The following is a 16585-nucleotide window of genomic DNA, read 5'->3' as shown; positions in this document are numbered from 1 at the left end:
AAGTGAGATTTAAACCCTGACCCAATGGCCCTACTTTGCTATGCTTGGAACCAAATATGAATTCCCAGTCATCACTTATGGCATGCCCATTTTGTCAAAGGTACCACATATCAAAGCTGCCTGTTCAGCAAATTCTTAAATAGAAAATCAATTGTTCCATGGCCTAGTTTTTTTTTGATTGGACCTATCACTGACATCTTACAATATCCTTTCCAAGCTCCATTAAAGTAATACACCCCCTACCCTTTCCATTTAAATAACTGGCTTTGCTGGACACTACTTCATTGATGGTATTGAATCTCAATTCGCCACCTCTACCCAGCCTGCCTGTCCTACCCAGCAACATGTTGAGTCTGTTGGGTTGAGTTTGTGTGATGGTCTGGCAGAAATCCAGTCTCTTTGATGGAATGAGAGTTTTAAGTAAGAGTTTTAGTCCTGCCACTGGAACGCTACCTGCCATGGGGCACTTGCTTTGCTTTACAAGCTGTTCCCAGGATACCTGGGATTATTACTATTTGCAACCCAGTATCAGAATAATTTTTAGAATTTAAAACAATATGCATCTGCAGCATTTAAAACCATCCTAACACATAGTAACTGCCTAACAAATACAATCTCCTTAGAGAAACCCATTAACTATATTTCTCTGTCCTGCAGCTAAGCTATTGGGTCCTACCCTTCCTGTCTTCCTTTTGTTTCATGAAGCCTTTCTGTCTACCCCTAGATACCATCTTTCTTGATCCCTTTCTGTTATCGTCAACTGTGCCTTTATTTCATTCCCTGCACTCACCTTCCCCATTACTTGCAGTGACAACATCCCACTCTGCTCACTGCTCTCCTCTTTCTGACACCTCACAAGTTTTAGATTATTCATCCACTCATTTTTCCAACGTACTTTCCTCATATCATAAAACTGAATACACCAGTAAGAACAGAGCACCAACTTAGTGCTGAGGGAGGAGAAAGCCATGGATCTTAAAGCTAAAAAGAAAGCATTGAGATGAGGTGGGAAGAGGAATTTAAAAGGGATTCAGGAACATAGACTGAGAACAGAGTCCTAATCTGCCAGTCTTTCTGCCTCATCCCTTGTCCCTTCTACCCTTGTATACATGTTGAAGACAGTAGCACATAAGCTGTCCCTTGAGCTAGACTACCTAGGGTTTATTACTATTTGCAACTGAGCATCAGGATCATTTTTATAATTAAAAAAAAAATACATATACACCATTTAAAATCATCCCAACACAGAGTAAGTGCCTAAAAAGTACAATCTTCAAATTATTCTATAGTTCATTTCTCACTGATAGATAACAAAGTAGCACTAACAGAATACTGTAAAGCAATGCAGATTCACAACTTGACTGTCTTTGTCTGGTTGTATGGAGTAGCCAACTCTCTGTCCAGGTTATCACTGTGTGGAAAGCAAATGTCCAAAGAAATGCAGGTCTTCTCCAGTGTCACAAGACCTTCCTCCTGTTTGCTGGGTGCTGATAAAGTTTCTTTTCTTGTTACCACAGGCTGAAGTCTTCATTCTGCTTCCATGTACCCCATTGGTTCCTGGCTCCTTCTGCTTTTCACCCTGACTTCATAAGCAGCTCACAACATAATTTTTTCCTTCCTTCCAGATATGAAAAATTATGAGTCAGATCATACTTACCTTGGTAATCTCAATTTTCAGTAACGTCAGAGGACCTGCTTAGTAACCTTTATATCTATTTAAAAAAATCCACCCCTGCCTCATAATCAGAGGAGCATCCTACTCCTAAAGTCTGCCCCATCATTAAGGAGTGAGCAGGATTACCAGTGGGTCCTGGTAGGAAATACCAGATATAGATTTCTTGGAAATGATGGCAAGTGCTCAAAAGTTCATTGATCTTTCTATAGAGTCTTCTCATTAGTGATAGATAACTCTGAGGGACTACATCAGTTTCCTGGGGCTGTAACAAAATACTAAAAAATAGGTAGCTTAACACACAGTTGCATATTTAAGTCAGAAGTCCAAATTAAAGGTCCTAGTAGGTCCATGATTTTCTCAAGGCTCTAGGAAAGATCCCTTCCTTGATCTTTTCTGCCTTTGTTCTTGGTAATTGCCAGCAGTCCTCAATATTACTTGTTTCTTGATGGGACCATCATTCTAGCTCTGTCTGAATCTATACATGGTTTACTCATAAGTAACTTGAGTATACTTATAAAGGTCCTGTTCCCTACCAGGTCCCACTAGAAGCACTGAAAGTTTGAACTTGAATTAGGAATTTGCAGGGACACAGTAATCTCACCAAGAAGACCATATCAACATGTATTTCTTCTTCCTCTTCATCACCAGGGTTGGGAAAATTCAGCTTGCATCCCTTCACTCAATGGCTTTTCTCTACATGTCCCAGGTATCACGTATGGACTAAAGGCCACGCACCTACAAACTTTGCCAAGTGGCGGACTGCCACCACACCTTACCAGGTTGAGTGGGAGGCTGATTTTGAGCCATATGTTGTTGTGAGACGGGACTGCCCTGAGTATGATCGAAGATTTGTGGGCTTTGGCTGGAACAAAGTGGCTCACATCATGGAATTGGATGCACAGGTGAGAACAATACACCAGCCTGGTACTATGTTGGGAAGGAGAGATATACAAATATTAGAGCTGGAAAAGTACCTTGGAGACAAGATTCAAAAGAACCTTCAGAGGAACAAGATGTGTTGAGGAACTAACACATGTGAATCTGTTTTCTGGGCTTTCAACCTCAAACCTTTGCTCTTCCCTTGCATAGGAACTAGGTTCCTGGCCAGGATTAAGCAAATGTGAGCTTCCTATGCCCTCCATCTGGTAAAGAAAATAAGCACAGGATTACTAGTTATGACTTGACTCCAAATTGTATGATTGTCTCATTTTAAGTGGCACAAAACATGCCACTAAAATGTTGCTGATTATTCTTCTCTTCAATTAAAACAGCAGTGATTTTTAGACTATGTTCCATCTGAAAGCCTTCATTCATTTACACAATACTTAGCAAACATCTACTTCAGAAGTCTGGGGAATTTTAATAGGTTAAGCTGGGTACTGTACACTTTTGAAAAGGACCAGATGGTAAAGCTTTGTGAGACCTGCAAGTCGCCCTACTCAGCTCTGCCACTGTTGTTCCTCACAGATGTTCTCTAAACAAATGTTCATGGCTAGCTTTCACTACTAATTCATTTATACAACTGAAGGAAACCAGACATGCTGTAGTTTGTCAACCCCATTTGCTATTCATGAGAGATACATTCCCTTGAGTCTGAGTCATCCCAAGTGACTAAGAACCTCTGATATTGGTAGACTTTGTGGAACAGTGTCCATATTGAGCAAAACAAAACATGATATCCATCCATTGGTACCCATGTCATGACCAATATACCTGCTTACAGACCATGAGTTCTAGCCTACCGTTGCTACTACCAGCAAGAACAGTGGGATTTCTGAGCCCAACAAAGTTGTGTGGTGACTATCCCAAAAGAAAGTTTACTTTTTTCCCTGTCACAAAGGCCTAGCCTTTGTTTTAGACTTACTCACAGAGTTTTTGCAAATGGATCATATACTTTCCTGTATTTGCCTATAGCCCTCATCAGACACAATCTTATCCATTCATTCCAGTGACTTCTTAAGTGAGGCACTCACAAAGACCCAGCTATAGGGACTGATGGATGAGGTAGTCCACTCTGTCCCTGTGTAAAATGCCCAGACAGGTGGGCCTTAGGGTCTTGCATGTTCTCCTGATTGTTTTGTCCTTAACCATCAGCTGCTGTCCTCAGCCTGTTGCATCTGCCTATCCTGTCCTTGATTTGCCTTGCTGAGTTTATTCTTGTCTGCTCTGGGCTGAGAAAGTAGATGACATGAACCCAAATTGGAGTAAGGATATAGACTGTGCATGTGCTGGGTTCTGTCTTTGTTACATGTCCTAAATTTGTGTCCACTGTTTTGGCTGTTCAGGGGTGTTGTGTATTTGGCAGTATCCTGCCATGTCAAGCATATTTTATAATGCCATCACTTATAAGAAGCTGCGGAAATTTTTATCATTCTTAAGAGTCAATATAGCTAAACATTTTAGTTTTTTATTTGGGTATTTTATTTACATAATTATTTACATGCCTATTTTTAAAACAGGATCTTATACTATGGCTTAGACTGGTCTCAAACTTGCTGTGTAGCCCAGGTTGAACTGGAATTCATGGCAGTTTTTTCATGTAGTTTTTCTAAGTGCTAGGTTACAGACATGAACCACCATGTTGAGCTTTAACATTTGCTTTTATTCCTTGCCTTTTATTTTTGTTTTGTTCCCTCTTTTTTGTACTTTTGTGGAGACTGTCACATAAACAGATCATCGTCTAAAAGAATATTATATAGTAACATCATTACAACTTGACTATGTGGTATACGGAGAACCTCCTTGGTGGATGTATGTTCTGTATTTCTTCCCATAAAGTATGAGTTTTACCCTCATAATCATACTTCAAGATAGATTTTTCTGACTCTCACTTTGCATATTAGCAAACCAAACTTCAGATAACTCTGATACTTAGTACAAGTTTATGGACAGGGCCCTGAAGCAGGTTATTCTGGAGCTATTGTTCCCCCCTTCTAGTGTTATTCTCCAGTCCTTTGATTCAGAATCATACATAAACCAAGGCTCTTACCAGATCTCTCATTACTCTTGTCTTCCTCCTTCTAGGAGTATGAGTTCACCGTGTTGCCCAATGCCTACATGATCCACATGCCCCATGCCCCTAGTTTCGACATCACTAAGTTCCGTTCCAACAAGCAATACCGCATCTGTCTCAAAACCCTGAAGGAAGAATTTCAACAGGACATGTCCCGACGATATGGCTTTGCTGCCTTGAAATATCTCACGGCTGAGAACAATAGCTAGCACTACGAAGGCCACCACTAGGGCGAGACATGCCACAAGGGAAAAGTCACTTCCTGCCTGGGGCCCAGCCTTTGAAGACACAATCCAACACTGCTTTTCTTTGGTTTGTTTCTCCTTGTCTTTTTGGCCCCACAAAGCTACTCTCTTCTGAAATCTTGAATAGAGACCCAACCCACCATGGGTGCTTCCAGGATGGGACATAGAAGAGTGAAGCAAATGAAGAGTTTAACAACTTACCACAAAGCCACAGACCAAGTCAGGGTTTCTGGATGTTCCCATTGCTTTTTAACAATTATGGGTCAAACCTTAGCTGTTAAGGAAGTAAGAGCAATAAAGTTCCCTACAATGGAAATTTACCCTGCCACCTAGCTGGGTAACCATGTGGATAGCAACGCAAGGACCCAAACAAACATCTGAAGACTCTCATAGGGACATTATTCATGCAGGGACCTGGAGGAGGGATGAATTGGTTCTTATTCTCAAAGTCACTCTTGTTTTGTTTTGAGTTGTTTGAATTTGGGGGATTTTGTTCATTTTAATCTAGGAATCCAAGATTTTAAAATATTTAATCCTTAAAGCTCTAAAAGAAAAAAATCAACTCCCTCAGTCAACACTCCTCAATAGCAGTGGCCCTGCAAAGACAAGCATCCTTGAAGAATGTTCATGTGTGAACAGCTTCCTTCATGATGAACACAGAGATCACCTGATTCTAAGTTTCCACTCTCTAGATCCAGGGCTATGACAGGGACTACAGAAATATGAGTCCAAACACTATATGCAAGTCATATTTTCTATGGACCGTCACCAAGTCACAAGGAAAGGGCTTCATGGAACTTCTTCAGCATTTGCAGAAGGTATGATTCTCTTCTCAGGCCTTTAGAAGAACTTGAACAGTTCACAGAAGTCCAATTTGAACATTCATATGACAACATTGAAGCCACTGGAAGAAATGGGTCAGGTATCTCTATGTTCTTCCTGCCTCACTATTGAAAGTGAGGGAGCTGATGAACTTAGTTTTCCCTCAGGACCTGTCCGAGTGTTGACACACACCTCTTCATTGTGCATATGGAAGAAACACTGGATCCATTTTCTTTACTCTTCACTATTAATGTGTTTACATTGATGAGAACAAGAGTTAATGGCATACCCTATACTTGGCTATTTGTATTGAGTTGCCATGTGACCAGCGAAAGCTGCATTCAATAAATGAAATTCTTCCTCTTCTCCCTCCCACCCTTGTAAGAAGCCACGTGACATACTTGGTCTAGAGGGCAAAGTCAAATCCATGCACAGCACCTCACACTCTGTTCTTACGTCTCATCTTTCTCATTATTTGAAATGTCACCTTTGTTTCCCTCCCAACTCAAGGAAAATTCAAATTTTCCATTGTGCATCTGTCTCACCACTGTAGCCAGATGTTTTATACTTTAAGTATACAAATTGTGGTAATCAGTATTATTCAATTGAATAGCCTGTCTCTAAGGGCTCTCTTGTCCCGTGGAGTCCCATGACAGTCCAGTCAATGAGACCACTACCTGTGGTGCGTTCAAGGGTGTTCCTTAGTTTAGAACAAAATGAAGAAAATTGTAATTTGAATTAATTGTCACAGAGGTACAAACAAGTTTGTGTCTTTATCCGTTACTTCTTTTGTTACTAGGACAATATCTGACACGGGTTTATTTTGGGTCAGAGTTTGACAACCTAGTCAATCTTGGTAGGGAATGCATGGTAGCAGGAACTTGAAGCAACTGATCACACTGAATCTGTAGTCAGAAAGCAGAAAGAGATGAGGGTCAGCACTCAGATTGCTTTCTCCTTTGTTCAGTCGGGGACCCCATCCAATGGGATGATGCTGTGTGCACTTAGGGTGAGACTTCTCACTTGAGTTAGCCTAATCTAAATAATCTCCAGATATGTTTAGAGATTAATTGTCATAGTTACATAGATTATTCTAGATAACTAGGTGAGTATCCTAGTTAATTTTAGATCCTATCAAGTTGACAATATTAACTATCACATATATATATATATATATATATATATATATAATACATATGTAAAGGAAATATCTGCATGTATAGCATATATGCAGGATTTATCATTCTCAAGCTAATACATGGACAAATCTATGAATACCTTTACAAAAAGACACAAAATCAGTGACTTTCCCTAAACCCCATGATTGGCTATTTAATATTTTCCTTTAGCACTGACTGTTTTTTTCCTTTCTTCACACACATGTATGTGTACCCAGCGGCACATATAAATTCTGCTGCTTTTCCTAAGGTTAGCTATTGGTAGCAGGTTGATCTGAAATAATCATTTCCAGCTACTTGAGTCAAGCTGAACATTAGCTGGTTACACTGGTTCCTCAGTATTAAGCATCAAATTTTAATTCCCTAAAGCTTTTCTTTAAACATTTATCCTGGCACATGAATCAGACACAGATACCTTGTTTTCATTTGTATATTTATAGGAATAGCCAATGACCATTTAATTTGCTAGTCTAGGGTCACTCCTGAGAATGAAAGAAGATGCTAATTACTTTGCTATACTACCCATAAACTGAAGGATGATGAAACTGCATATATATAGAATCAATTAAAGCCAGAAGCTGACACTCCATACCAACATGAGAAACATTCTATTTCCTCAAATATGGCTGTCTGGCACTGTCATTTAGTCCCATTTAAAACAAAAGTTAACTGATGCTCAAGTTCAAACAAGAAGTTGGCCGCTGGTGGAGGTTGATGTACATGGATCCAACATAATGAATCCTCAACAGGTACCTGGGGAGTCACCGCTTGGTGGTAGCACAGGCCCATATGTAGGGAACAGGGCCATTTGAGACAAGGATGATGATTCCTTTGTATCAACTTCTTAAAAGCAAACAAACTTTGGAATGTGTTGTGCTGATTCATGCCAATACTATCTTGACTTTCATCAATACTATCTTGAAAGGAAGGGCAGGTTCTCTCATTAGCTCCATCATGCTCAATGTCCAGAACTGCATTTTAAATAATAATCCATTTTGTGCAAGAGCATTTTGTATATATTAGCACATTGAGTAGCTGGAGCAAAGCCAAGAAGTGGGTATTGCTTATTATCAGTGAGGAGATGGGGTATGTTCAAATTAAATAACTTCCCACCAATTCCCTGAGTTTATATATCATACAGCCAGATTTTAAACTCAATTTTAATTATTTACAATAATTACTTATTACTATAATTATAATAATTATAATTATTAATAATTGGTTTTATACCAGAACTACAAAACCTGCGATACTGTTATTGCTTCCCCCAATAAGGAGCAGCTGAGTAAATAAGAACTGGGAGAGAAAAGGGTTTGAACCCACAGGGAAAATTATTAACCTTCCTCCTTCAATATCTGTCCAGTGACAGCCTGAGTAACAAACACTCATCCATTCTCCAAAGTTAGCTATGCCCATGGATTTCCTGAAGCTCATGTCAGTCTGTAACCATATGCAAACAGGTGGGTTCAATCTTAGAGGACAGAAATGGTCTCTTCAAATGATAAACTTTCAGGTAAAAGGGTAGAGTTTTAAGTTCCTCTTTGAACCCCAATTCATCAAGCTGCTTCAAAGTGATATCAGTAAACATGTTGATCTCAGTTACAGAGTGCATGTTTACCAAGATTCTTAGAGCTCTCCTGTGAAATAACAGACACTATGTTAATAGTGTTTTTCTCAAAGTAAAGACTGTGTTTATTATTACCAGGCCTTTAGGAAGCTTGATGTTGGTAGAGAAAGATGATTTTAAAAAATACCCTTGCAGATAGAGTCTCTGCACACTACTAATGAAGATGGTAAGAGCTATGTTATCAAGCCCAAACTCCAGTGGTAATTGGCACTGCTACATCTTGATAACTGTGCGGCCTTATGATCCCTTTACTTAGTAGTGATATATTTCAGAAAACTTACATGTTCTTCTCAAGATTCTATAGATAATAGTGAATGCTTTGGGGTTAGAACAAAGTCAGGCTGGCTTCAAAAACCAGTCCCTTTGCATTAATACATGCTGTTACCTTCTTATGTCATGCTGAGGTACCCACTAGATTTCCAGTCATCTTTGCATATAGTTCCTAGTAACATGATTTATTCTTGTTTTCTTTTAATCCTAAAGATAAATTTTTCAGTTTACTGGCACTGTCATTTATAAAAAACTCATAATCATCTAAAGCCATCTCAGAGGTTCCAGGCCCATAGGATCTGATGCTGGAAACACTATAGCCTTTATTTTCATACACTGAACAAAAAATTATTCTCAAAAAGTGACTTTTTTGTTTTTAAGAATGGTATCTAAAAAAGGTAATGGACTTCTGATTTTGGATTTGGTCATTTATTTGTTCCAACATTACAAATGGTCTCCAGTCACCATAACTTCTAAGATATAAGAATGTCATCAGTTCTGGTAAATAGTTTCCCCATAGGGTCCACCACTAATTTTGCTGCTTCACTACCAGACAATGAAAGTGGCTGTTGAAGTGCTTCATGTGTATGAATGGATTGGGGTCTGAGCTTTTTCACATGGCTGCTTAACATGGACATACACTACACTGGATAACATAGGCAATGGTGAGTCTGGGACTGTGAAGCAAGGAAGAACAAATAAGCTGAGAGATAGATATGTTTTTAATCACAACTGCACCAAAAGCATAAGGCAAGAATTACCTCTATTATAGAAATAAAGAAACATATGTTCAGAAGGGCTAACTAAGACCCCTGAAAATCCATTCTAGGCCTCTACACCTCCCAGGTTTGTTCATTTGATTGTTCAGTTTTCTGGGGATTGAGATAAGCACTAAGTTATAAAATCATAATAAGCAAAATAGGCCTATCCTTTGGGAATTGAGCTTATCTTTCACTCCCACTGGTACTTCATAAATCTTTATGTAGGAATCACATTAAGGATCTCATCAACATCAAATTTCCTCGGTAGCCCCCAAGAACCTGTATTTATAACAACCACAATTAGTGCTGAGTCTGCTGTTATATGTGGTCTCTTCAGGCCTTTGACAGTAATCTTGCTTCCAAACATTTGTAGAACCCTGACATCAGGGCTGGCATTCTCTAGATACAATAGCAAATCTCCAGCAAGTTGATTGCTGTGAAGAGTCACCATGACTATAACACCTATAACACTTTTATAAGTGAAAGTATTTAGTTGGGTCTACTTATAGTTTCAGAGGTTTAGTCTGTTGTCATTATGTAGGAAGAATGGTGGTGCGCAGGTAAACATGGTGCTGGAAATAGACTCTGGGCCTGGCATGGGCTTCTGAAACCCCAAATCCCACCCCTAATGACAATTTTCCTCCAACAAGGACACACCTCCTAATCTTTTCAAATAATGCCACTCCCCATGAGCCTATGAGAGCCATTTTTATTCAAGCCATCATAAAACGAATTGATCTTTTTAAGATAGGTACTTGGATTCAGCAACTAGACTAGTTGGTAAGAATTCCAATATTCAAAAACAAGTAAGAATAACACATAATCCCTGCCATCAAAAAGCCCCCGTGCCATGAAGAAGACAACAGTAATAACATCTGAGTAGTATTGGGAAGCCTGGATTAGGTGGGATCCGGAATAGATGCACTCAATGCAGCCTGGAGATGATGAATGGCTTCCTACAGAGGTGTTACTTGTTTTGAAGGAAAAAAAATATTCTGACGATTGATAAAACCATGTGGAACACTTTAGTTAATACTGTTGCAATAGATATTAAGGTCATCTCCCTAATGATGTGATGAGTCTCCATTAAAATATGCCAGATACCTGGATATTTATATAGCCCAACAAGAAGACTAAGGTCAACTAAGGAGATATATTAAGGGTAAGGTACTCTTGCTAAACCAACTTACAAGGAATTTTTTTTTCCAAATTAATTTTATGTATTTATTGTATCACTTACCATATGCAGCCATAATTTGACACAAATACATAAAGGTATATGAGGAATGATTACATCCAAATAATTACCATAGGTATGACCACACAATGCATTATTATCAGAGAGGAAGTTCTTAGCATACATTCTCTGCCTTTTCCCAAAGTCCAGTATGTCATCACCATCAACTGTCATCAGCATGTTATAAGGTAGGGTAGTGTTTCCCAATGAGGCTTTTGCTGAAAACAGACCAAGGACTTTAACTCCAAAAGCAAAGAGTGAAGAACTTAATCACATATAAAGGAGTAGGTTCACCTAGACTCATTTAGCTAGCTTCTCATTAAAACTGGACTCAAACGGCTGAATAAAGTAGACTTTTGCCTAAGTCTACTTTATTCAGTCGTTTGAGTCCAGTTTTAATTTTCTTCCACTGAAAAATGACTGAAGAGCCTGACTGCACACCCCCACAGAACAAGAACAACTATCTTGTTTTTCTTGACTATAAATTCCTTTTGAGTACACTTATAATTAGGCTTTTGTCCCATGGGTTCCAGGAGTCTTCATCTTCAGGTTTAGTTCACTTTGGAAATGTGTTCCTTTGGTTTTAAATAAGACTCCTGACTATTTATCTGAATTCTTATCTTCACATATACAAGGACTTGATGGTTGTTGATGCAGATTTTGTTCTATTTTTGATTCATAGTAAAGATAAGCACTTGAGTAGGGCTTGCTATACTTGTCAGAAGCAATTTTCATATTGTGATTTCAATATTGAGTTCAAATAGTCATCTTAAGATAGGTTGATTAATAAACCTGTTTACAAAGGGGAAATTGAGGCCCAGAGAGAATAAATCACATGCCCAAGTTCCCAACCTAATAGACCTAGGATTTGAGCCAAGGAACTTGGCTGCATAAGTCACATTATATTCTTTTAAAATTATTTTATTTTATTTTATTTTATTGAATGGGTGTTTTCCTTGCATATTTTTCTGTAATATACATGCAGTACCCACAGAAACTAGAAGAAGGTATCAGATCCCCTGGAATTGGTTATAAACTTCCTTGTGATATTGCTAATCATACTCAGGTCCTCTGGAAGAGCACCCAGTGCTCTTGACTACAGAACCATCTCTCCATCCCCTTGTTCACATTCTTAACTAATATTCTGCTTCCCTGTAAAAGCATGAAATGGCCTACAACTACAACATCCAGTGTTTGTGCTTAATCTCTTTGTGAGTGTATTTGTGTAACAGATTACCACACACTATGTAGCTTAACAATATTGTCACAGTTTCCTTAGATTAAGAGTCCAGAAAGGAATGATCTTCCTATACTCTTATAAAGCTACCATCAAAGTGTCAGCCATACTATAATTCTTATCCGGGCTTTGGGGACTTCACACAACTTCACTAGTTATTGGAGGATGCAGTTTTTCCTTTCTTGCAATTGAAGGACTGAGATAGTTGGATGTTTACCCAGGACTAATCTCAGCTACAGGAGGACACTGCCCACTCTGTCAGTGTCCTGTCCATTATGAAATATAGTACTTCTTCAAAGCCAGCAAAGATGGTGTTTTAACATGGTCACAGAGTGATATACCATTGCCTACCCACAAAGGAAGGACATTATACAGGATATGTACACCAAGGCATGGGAATCTGGTAAATTGTCCCAAAATTCTCCATACCACATAGGTGAATTCAGACAGGAAATTGTGGTAAAAGAATGGGTTTGTGCAGAGTGCCTGTTGCTGCTGAGAGAGAAAAAAAAAAAAAAAAAACAAGACAAAGCGTTACTGTGATCATTCACAGTCATTAGGTACTGGTGGGAGTGAGAAGAACAGAGCCGAGGCAATTTAGGTTATGCACTAATTAAGGATGCCAAAACAGGGAATACTTGCATTTAATGTTGATGGGGGTTAGAACTAACAGCTGTGACAGAAAGAGCCTCATCCGTGGGGAGGCAGATGGCAGCAGCACTGCTTAACACTTGTGATCAAAGACACAAGGCAATAGCTTTGTGGCCTCTGTAGGGTCCTCTGGAAATTCTGTAATAGATGACAAATAGCATCAGCAACCACAGCAATGGCTAATGATAGGACCTTTATGATATGATATTTGTGAGCCTTGCCAGAGCCCAATGGACAGCTGGGAGTTCTGTACCTGACAGTTCCATGACATATAGTCTAGGTGGTGAACTAAGAGGCAGGTAAGGCCACTGTCATCTCTGAGTTATATGTTATAGGGAATAGGTGTGTGATCTTCCTCAATTTTTTATATCCAGTAAGATCTTGGGTCCATCTTTTTTAAAAAAAAAAAAAATAAGATTTAAATATGTCCACCTGTCTCTATAGTTGTAATTTTCCCTGAAAAGTTTATAAAGTGAAGTCTTTCCTACTTTCAGAAATAAGTCATTATCAGTCTCTGCTACATGGGTGCCATAATATAGATAGTGCTGTTCACATGTCCACTAAAGTTCTATTCACAAAATGTGTTAAAAAGCTGCTTGTGAATGGAAACTTTCAGGGCTAGGCACAGTCTGAAAAACCCCAGGATGGAGCAGCTTTAGACAAGCACACCAGATCTTAACTTCCATACATCCATACACTATAATGACCATACTCCTTTCTGTGCCCCCCCCTTTTTTAGAATCTTATTATTTATTGTTCTTTTTTTATTGGATATTTTATTTATTTACATTTCAGATGTTATTCCCCTTTCCCCATTTCCCCCCCGACCAGAAATCCACTATCCCATCTTCCCTCCTCCTCCTCCTGTGAGTGTGTGCATCCAACCATCTACCCACTCCCACCTCCCCACCCACGAATTCCCCCACATTGGGGCATCCAGCCTTCACTGGATCAACATGGCCATCCTCCATTACATTTACAGCTGGAGCCATGGGTCCCTCCCTGTGTGCTCCCAGGCTATTGGTTTAAATCCTGGGAGCTCTGGTTGGTTGGTATTGTTGTTCTCCCCATGGGGCTGCAAACCCCTTCAGCTCCTTCAGTCTTCTCTCTAGCTCCTCCATTGGGGACCCCATGATCAGTTCAATGATTAGCTGCATAGATCTTCCTCTGTATATGTCAGGCTCTGGCAGAACCTTTAAGGAGGCAGCTATATAAGGCTCCTGTCAGCATGCACTTCCTGGCATCCACATCAGCGTCTGTCTTTGGTGACTGCACAATGGATGGATACCCAGGTCTCCGGACAGCCTCTCCTTCAGTTTCTGTTCCACACTTTTTCTCCATATTTGCTCCCATGAGTATTTTGTTACTCCTTCTAAGAAGGACTGAAACACCAGCACTTTGGTATTCCTTCTTCGTGAGCTTCATGTGGTCTTTGAGTTGTATCTTGGGTACTGCAAGCTTTTGAGCTAATATCCACTTATCAGTGAGTGCATATCATGTATGGTATTTTATGACTGAGTGACTTCACTCAGGATATTTTCTAGTTCCATCCATTTGCCTAAGAATTTCATGACATCATTCTTTTAATAGCTGAATAATACTCCATTGTATAAATGTACCACATTTTCTGTATCCATTCCTCTGTTGAAGGACATCTGGGTTCTTTCCAGCTTCTGGCTGTTATAAGTATGGTTGCTATGAACATAGTGGAGCATATATCCTTGTTATATGTTGGAGCATCTTTTGGGTATATACCCAGGAGTGGTATAACTGGGACCTCAGGTAGTACTACGTCCAGTTTTCTGAGGAACCTCCAGACTGATTTCCTAAGTGGTTGTACCAACTTGCAATCCCACAAACAATGGAGATGTGTTCCTCTTTCTCCACATCCTCGCCAGCATCTGCTAGCTCCTGAGTTTTTTATCTTAACTATTCTGACTGGTGTGAGGTGGAATCTCTGGGTTGTTTGGATTTGCGTTTCTCTGATAACTAAGGATGTTGAAGATTTCTCATCCATTTGATATTTCTCAGCCGAGAATTCTTTGTTTAGCTCTGTACTTCATTTTTAATAGGGTTATTAGATTGTCTTGAGTTCATTGTATATATTAGATAATAGCCCTCTATCAAATGTAGGATTGGTAAATCTTTTCCCAATCTGTTGGTTGCCATTTTGTCCTATTGACAGTGTCCTTTGCTTTACAGAAGCTTTGGAATTTTATGAGGTTCTATTTGTCAATTCTTGATCTTAGAGTATAAGCTATTGGTGTTCCCTTCAGGAACTTTTCCCCTGTGCCAATGTGTTTGAGGCTCTTCCCCACTCTTTCTTTTATTAGCTTCAGTGTATCTGGTTTTAATGTGGAGGTCTTTGATCCACTTGGATTTGAGCTTTGTTCAAGGAGATAAGAATGGATCGATTTGCATGCTAACCTCCAGTTGAACCAGCACCATTTGTTGAAAATGCTGTCCCTTTTCCATTTGAAAATTTTAGCTCGTTTTTCAAAGATCAAGTGACCATAGGTGTGTGGTTTCATTTCTGAGTCTTCAATTGATCTATTCCACTGATCTTTCTATCTATCTCTGTACCAATACCATGCAGTTTTTACCACTATTGCTCTATAGTACAGCTTAAGGTCAGGGATGGTGATTCTCCCAGAAGTTCTTTTATTGTTGAGAATAGTTTTTTGCTATTGAACTTTTCTTGGGTTTTTTGTTATTCCAACTGAATTTGCAAATTGCTCTTTTTATCTCTATGAAGGATTGAGTTGGAATTTTGATGAAGATTGCATTGACTCTGTAGATTGCTTTCAGCAAGATGGCTATTTTTACTATATTAATCCTGCCAGTTCATGAGCTTGGGAGTTGGAAACATCTTCTGAGATCACCTTCAATTTCTTTCTTCAGAGACATGAAGTTCTTGTCATACAGATTTTTCACTTGCTTGATTAGATTCACACCAAGGTACTTTATATTATTTGTGACTTTTGTGAAGGGTGTCATTTCCCTAATTTCTTTCTCAGCCTGTTTATCTTTGAATAGAGAGGGGCTACTTATTTGATTGAATTAATTTGACATCCAGCTATGTTGCTAAAGTTGTTTTTCAGGTTTAGGAGTTCTCTGAAATCTAAAATCTAAAACTTAAATACTTAAGTTTTAGGGTCACTTAAGTATTCTATCATATCATCTGCAAATAGTGAAATTTTTACTTCTTCCTTTCCAATTTGTATCCCTTTGACCTGCTTTTGTAGCCTAATTGCTCTGGCTAGGACTTCCAGTAATATATTGAATAGGTAGGGGGAGAGTGGGCAGCCTTGCCTAGTCTCTGATTTTAGTGGGATTGCTTCAAGTTTCTCTCCATTTAGTTTGATGTTGGCTACTGGATTACTGTATATTGCTTTTACTATGTTTAGTTATGGGCCTTGAATTCCTGATCTGAAGGACTTTTACCATGAAGGGGTGTTGAATTTTATCAAATGCTTTCTCGGCATCTAGTGAGAAGATCATGTGGTTTTTTTCTTTGAGTTTGTTTATATAGTAGATTACATTGATGGATTTTTATTTATTGAACCATCCCACATTCCTGGGATAAAGCCTACTTGATCATGATGGATGATTGTTTTGATGTGTTTTTGGATTCAGTTTGCAAGAATTTTATTGAGTATTTTTACATCAATATTCATGAGATTGGTCTGAAATTCTCGTTCATTGTTGGGTCTTTGTGTGTTTTAGGTGTGAGCATAATTGTGGCTTCATAGAATGAATTCAGTGGTGTTCCTTCTGTTTCTGTTTTGTGGAATAGTTTGAAGAGAATTGGTATTAGGTCTTTCTTAAAGGTCTGATAGAATTCTGCACTAAAACCACCTGGTCCTGGG

At 39.0% G+C, this 16585-nt stretch overlaps 1 protein-coding gene across 6 annotated transcripts in view; it reads left to right on the top strand.

The window, feature by feature from the left end:
• The window catches only part of Large1 (LARGE xylosyl- and glucuronyltransferase 1), a 425417-nt gene extending 419289 nt beyond the window's left edge, over positions 1 to 6128 (top strand). For all 6 annotated transcript variants that reach the window (XM_034522395.2, XM_034522396.2, XM_076915421.1 and 3 more), the window contains 2 exons: positions 2382 to 2577; positions 4700 to 6128. In XM_034522395.2, the coding sequence (XP_034378286.1) occupies positions 2382 to 2577; positions 4700 to 4897 (394 nt within the window). In that variant the 3' untranslated portion in view covers positions 4898 to 6128. The remainder of the gene's footprint in view (positions 1 to 2381; positions 2578 to 4699) is intronic.
• The last annotated feature ends 10457 nt before the right edge of the window (positions 6129 to 16585 follow it).

The sequence above is a fragment of the Arvicanthis niloticus genome, chromosome 18, assembly GCF_011762505.2.
Source record: "Arvicanthis niloticus isolate mArvNil1 chromosome 18, mArvNil1.pat.X, whole genome shotgun sequence".
Lineage (NCBI taxonomy): Eukaryota > Metazoa > Chordata > Mammalia > Rodentia > Muridae > Arvicanthis > Arvicanthis niloticus.
Note: the sequence above shows the minus strand (reverse complement) of the source record. Positions and strands in the feature narration are given on the sequence as shown.